This window comes from Argentina silus (genome assembly GCF_951799395.1).
Source record: "Argentina silus genome assembly, chromosome: 16".
NCBI lineage: Eukaryota > Metazoa > Chordata > Actinopteri > Argentiniformes > Argentinidae > Argentina > Argentina silus.
In genome coordinates this window covers 13509249-13515248 of record NC_139670.1, presented here as the reverse complement: position 1 = coordinate 13515248, position 6000 = coordinate 13509249, and the positions used below count along the sequence as shown (strand labels likewise).

The 6000-nt window shown below is 46.2% G+C and overlaps 1 protein-coding gene across 1 annotated transcript in view; it reads right to left on the bottom strand.

Annotated features, from left to right (window-relative positions):
* Nucleotides 1–6000, bottom strand: part of adam12a (ADAM metallopeptidase domain 12a) — a gene marked incomplete at its 5' end in the record, with an annotated part of 67378 nt that overhangs the window by 27418 nt on the left and 33960 nt on the right. Inside the window, 2 exons of the mRNA XM_083688184.1 lie at nucleotides 4080–4275; nucleotides 5457–5533. Coding sequence (XP_083544310.1) covers nucleotides 4080–4275; nucleotides 5457–5533 — 273 coding nt within the window. The remainder of the gene's footprint in view (nucleotides 1–4079; nucleotides 4276–5456; nucleotides 5534–6000) is intronic.

Below are 6000 nucleotides of genomic sequence, written 5' to 3'. Positions count from 1 at the left end.
AGAGAGAAAGAGGGGGGAGGGGGGGACAGAGGGTGTGGGAGGGAGAAAGAGAGAGGGGGGATTAGAGGGAGAGAGTGGGGGGGGGGGTTGGGGCGAGAGGGGGAGAGGGGGGAGACAGAGAGACAGCGAGACAGCGAGAGAGAGATAGGTGGGAGAGGGGGAGGGAGGGGAGGAGGGGGGGGGAGAGAGAAAGTGAGAGAGAGAAAGAGAGAGAGACAGAGAGAGGAGAGAGAGAGAGAGTGATTCAGAAGGACACCAGGAGGACACACTTTACCGGAGCTCTCTTAAAAAGGGCAGCCTAAATATAGCAGGCTCACACTCAATAGGGCTTTGCACCTGAACAACACCTCCCACACAAGCGGAGACAAAAAACAAAAAAAAACGAAGGCAGCGCCAAACAATCAGCAAGGCCTCTTGTCTGAGTCGATTAGATTAGCCAAGGTTACAGAGACCCGTGATAACTCCCCTCAGGACTTGCCTTATTAACTCATAAATCAATGCTTTTTTTTTTTCCCCCATTTTTTCGACATCGCCATCAACACTGTTGGCAACATTAGCGACACAACAAAACACCTGGACCTCTCTTTAATCTCGCACAGCGAAAGAGCATTAAAAGCCATAATACTTTGTTTCAGCCATCTCCTGAATGCGCCAGACGTTGATCGATGTGACTGCTTCACAATGGCTTTAACAGGGTACTTAGAAGGGAGGGAGATGGGTTTGTGAGAGTACAGGGATGACATTGTTTTGGGACACATCCAGACTCGGAGGAACATGACCCCCCCAGCCGTGTAGCAGATGCCTCTCTCATGTTGTGTGTAGGCAATGACTCAGGTTCAGCAACACAGTCACAGCATGCTCAGTCAGGACTGGCTCCTCAGACACACACAGACGCACACACATGGACACACACACCCACGCGCACACACACACACACACACACACACACGCACGCGCACGCGCACTCTCTCTCTTTCACACACACACACACACACACACACACACACACACACACACACACACACACACGATACACACGCCTGATCTTACTGGCACAGTGTGCTGCCCCACACCATGGGAGTTCCTCTCAACCTGAGCCTCTTTATCCCTGCTACCCTGCTACTGCCTGGATCCAGCCATCCTCTTATCTGCCTGCTCCTGCTGATAAGCCAGGCCAGGCAACTCTGCTCTACAGCACACCATGTGATTACTGGAGTCAAACAGGGACCGTTGGAGAGAGCAGCAACACTCAATGTTCAATCATTATCTAAAACGGCTGTTCATTTTCGCGGTATAGGTCTACTAAGGAAGGTAAATTGACAGCGTGGAATAGGTCCGACGACACATATTAACCTATCCCTCGCTAAGAGACGGGCTAGTGGTGTGTGTGCTTTGTAACACGCTCTTTTACGGGTGGTCATCTGTGGGTCCTGGATGACCTTTGTGATTCCGTGGTCTCATGGTGGGGTTCCACTTGGTCATCACACACTCCAATATGGTCCTCTCAGTCTCTCCGACTATGTTCATCTGTCTGGCCCTCGCAGTCTGTCCAAGCGTTACCATCCTGGCACACTGGCTGCCAACGTGCCTCCCTATCTTTAGCCCCTTCAGCCAGCAGGAGCTCAGCTTGTCACGATAGCAGCCATGCTCTCCGGAGCCCCTGCATACACTGTGGTGTGCCGAGGTGTGTACGCTTGTACAGTGCCAGCTATCTGCATCCAAATAGAGTGTGCAATGTTGTGTGTGTGTGTGTGTGTGTGTGTGTGTGTGTGTGTGTGTGTGTGTGTGTGTGTGTGTGTGTGTGCGCACCCTCCCCCACTGCAAGGCAGTGTACACCCTCATTGGAAATGACAACTCCATTTGTTTTAATGCTACGCCCCCCCCGCCCCCCGCCCCCCTCGCCCCCCCCCGTTCGTTTTTGGTTCAGGATCAGTATCATCCTGAAGAGTGTAGAGGAATAGTTGGCTGTTTCACAGAGCCAGTGACATTCTCTATTTTTGAAAATATCACTCTCTCTTTATCCCCTTAATGCATTAACGTTACCGGGAGCAATGTTGACCATTGTCTGTGTAGCCTCTTTCGCTTTGGGAGCCAATTTCCTGTAGCCCTGACATCTGTTAGATACTGGGGGGTAGATGCAGGATCTTAATTGAATGAAGGGGGCAATGTCATCTGATAAAAAAGGGAATGGGACGCAGGGAGAAATAAATCCCTTGCCCCGAAGAATAAAACCATATTTTCAGACCATCATAAATCATCAGAATGACGCTCTCCCGGGCGGGCCGCTGCATTGTGCTGTTGTCAGGGAGCATTAGTCGGTGCTGAATCATCGCAGCGCTCTCTCTCTCTTAACACAAATCCATTTCACACATCCTTTAGACACCAGGATTCAACCAAGACAATGGTTGTCATCTTAGCCCCCGTCTACACTCGTCGTCAGGAATTTTCCAGGCTGTTGTGGTTGAACGCAGTAGAAAGAAACGCCTCAGAGGACTGAAGATCACAATCTAGTAATGTGAAGACTCATCTGCAGGCAAGGTCAACAGCTTGTATACAAGGTGTGTCTGAGGAGGGGAAATGGCGTGCTTACAATAACACCGATATGGACACATATGGGACCATTTGGCAGATACTGTACACGTAATTTAAGAGCTGAACAGGCTACAGTTCAGCAACCGTTATCTACCAGTTCAACGATAAAGTAGGGAATGAAATCAAGAATTGTAATCATAGAGCAAATACACAACACATGTGTTTCATTTCATAATGGGAAGTCATACTGTTCCTTTCCCAACACCCCGCCTCAGAATTTCCCCTCCATTTCATACAACACCTCCCTGTTATATATACCTTCTATATATTTCTTTTTTGGGGTTATTTACATGTATATTAACGTTATCACTAGAAAATAAGATGAAACTTCTGATAAATATAATTCTCCGGTCTGTGATTAACTTGGACTAATTTTGATGAGATTAGTGATTCATCTGAGGAAAACAATCAACAATGAATTAAGAAGGCTTCATGTCTGAATAACTTGAAATGGTGAATAAATGCATTCATGAAAACAATAATTAAATGTTTTTTTTTTTAAATGTTTGCAATTATTGTTTTGTTTAGTGCAATACTGCAACAAAATAGCCTTCATGAACCAGACGGATGACAAATCATCAATTTAGAGCTTGAAACATGGCGACTTGCATATGACTCATTTTTCTATATCCTCACATGATATGCAATTTAATCAAAACCTGAAGAAATTACTCTGCAGTCGGAACATCGATGAACATCAATATCAGCCAGTACAGCTGCCACCGTTGACATGCATCAATCGACGGCAGCGATCTGGTCAACAGTAGTTTGTTTACTTCAGCATGCATCGAACGCTCCAATGCGATGACATCACCAAAGCCTATCCATTTAAACAGATCATTGGGTTGTACACATAGACACGACAAGTGCTCCTCCTCCCTACGATCATTCACTGATCAGCTATGGATTAGTCAGCGGACCCCCGCACATGTTCCCGTGTTATCAGGAGTGGCTATCTCTAGAAGCCTCCTCCACCCCAGGAGTAGGGATGTGCTCCCTCTCTGCTGATTTAGGGCCCTACTCTGTGGGATACAGAGGTGCTGTGAAGCGTGGGCTTCGGCAGAGCAATCAGTTTAAATCTAGATGGAGTGGACCACTAAAGGCCCGCCAATACATGATGAACAGCCTGCAATCAGATCTGAAGATCAGACCAAAGATTCTCACATAAGGAAGAGGCACTTTGTAGTGGCGTTTCATCAGCCCCAGTCCAGACACTCAAGATCAGTAATGGACTGTGGATAGATAAGATACAAAAAGATGAATAACACGTCTTAAAAAATGTCTTATCGCTTGTTTCTATCTATATCGCAAAGCATCTCTTAAATTAAGTTGAAGACATGATGTATTATTATATATGTTTTCTTTGACTGGATTCTGTAAGACCTGTAACCCTTTTATGGCTACAGTACAGTACTATGGTAAAGAAACTGTAAAATGATGGTAAAGAGAGTGCTTTTCTGGAACTCATATAGCCACAGTATGCTCACCCTGGTGCTGAAAGCCTTGAAGGGACTGTCTGCATGGCTGTTGTTGTCTGCAGTAGGGAGGGATATGTTGAAGCCATGGCCACACGTGCCAGGACTGAGGTTGAGGTGTTCTGCTTTGTAGATCCAGTGGGTGCCGTTGGTGGGATCCTCTGATGGCTCCAGGACAAAGGACCTGTCTTCTAGTGAGATGAAGCCCCTGTGAAGAAGAAGACAGAAGTAGAGAAGAAATGTGATTGAGCACTTTATGGAAAGTAAGGATATTAAATCTCAGGGAAATATTCATTGGCATTGCAATCATCTCTATAAATAGCAACCGTAACGGTAAGCCACAGAATATTGGTCAATGGATTTCATTACCAACGCAAATAATGGATATGAATTCATGACCAATGTAAATAATGGATTCAAAAAAGTGATACCGGAGTAGCTCTTGAATGAGTTCCGCAATGAAGGGGCACTCTTAGTCAGAGGAACGAATCAAGTGGCAGACATTTTGCTTAATAAGTAATATCCACTCGTTGGCTTTCCTTTCTCATAGATGGGGGCTCTTATTTCCTCATATAAAATGTTCTCATACGAAAAGTGGTCTTAGTGATTTAAAGTGACATCTTCATCCAATGAGACTGGCCAAACTCAAGAGTTTTTTAGCAACCTCGCACAACATTCACAACCACATAAACTTACATTAAAAACCCCAAAGCCAATCTGCTGCCAACTAAAACCAAGAGCAATTTGTCTTGGCAACTGCGCCAAGCAACATAGCTCTTGTCCAACGTGCTCTCTGCATCTGTCTATGTGGAGACAGGTTGCAGAGCCACGGAAAAATGACCCCGGCTGAAAAACAAGGGCTTAACAGTTAGCCTTATCACTCCTTGGAGGGTGAGGACATTTGGCTTCTTTGGGAAGACATTCCTGATATTGTCCAGCGATATTACCAGAATCATTTCTCCTTCTTGACATCTGCAAACCTCGCGGCATTGTTACTGTTTCTCGTCACACTGTGTACAGTATATGTCATCTTGGCAAATTCACTTTTGACATTCATCACTAAGCTCGGTTTACATTCTATCCCTGCGTGTTTTCTTCTTACAAAGCTTGATTAGCACCACCGGTGAGCTAACAGAGAGGTTTTTGTTGCTGATAAAAAGAACAAAAAAAAAACATTTTTCTGCACATTAAAGAACTAAACTGAGGCCACGTTGCCAGATAATAAAGATGCCCTTGCTTTAGGCCAATCTCACTGCCTGGCTAGCTGGTTCATCGAAGCATGGAGGTGCATTAGACCGGGGTTAATGTCATAACAAGCCCGCCTGGGTTTGTGATGACCTCTCTGTTCTCCGGCTCTACCCAACTACAGACCCACTGGCACACACTCACCTGAGACCTGAACAGGCACTGAGGCTGACGTCAGAGTGGCTGCGACCCTCCACCTCTCCGTGGTAGTAGCAGTTAGCCTGAGGAGAAACAAAGCCGATCTGGATTCTCAAAATCAGGACAAGGATGTCAGGGTCAGCTTGACAAATAGACACAAACATCGACCTGTATGCAGTGTCTCGGGATAGACTCTGAGCACTATGCGCACGCTCCACAAATCTAACATGTATGTACGGATGCATGTAAAGTTGGTGAGGTACGGTATTGTCCGCAGGATCCTGAGGAATATCCATTAACTAACAGAAATGACTGTATTACTGGAACCTGACATGGCTTACACAGCTGCTGGTAACACTGCAGATGTAATAGGAGGGGTGCATTTCTTGGCACACTCTACTCATGTACCTCCATGTCCTATGCCCACTCCCATGGACCACCTGACCTGCTGAGGTAGAATGTATAGAAGTGGAAGTTAGCAGCAGACATGTTTGGGACCAGGCCTGGCTGTGAGAGAGGGAGGGAGGAGAGGAAGTGTCTGGTTTGCAGT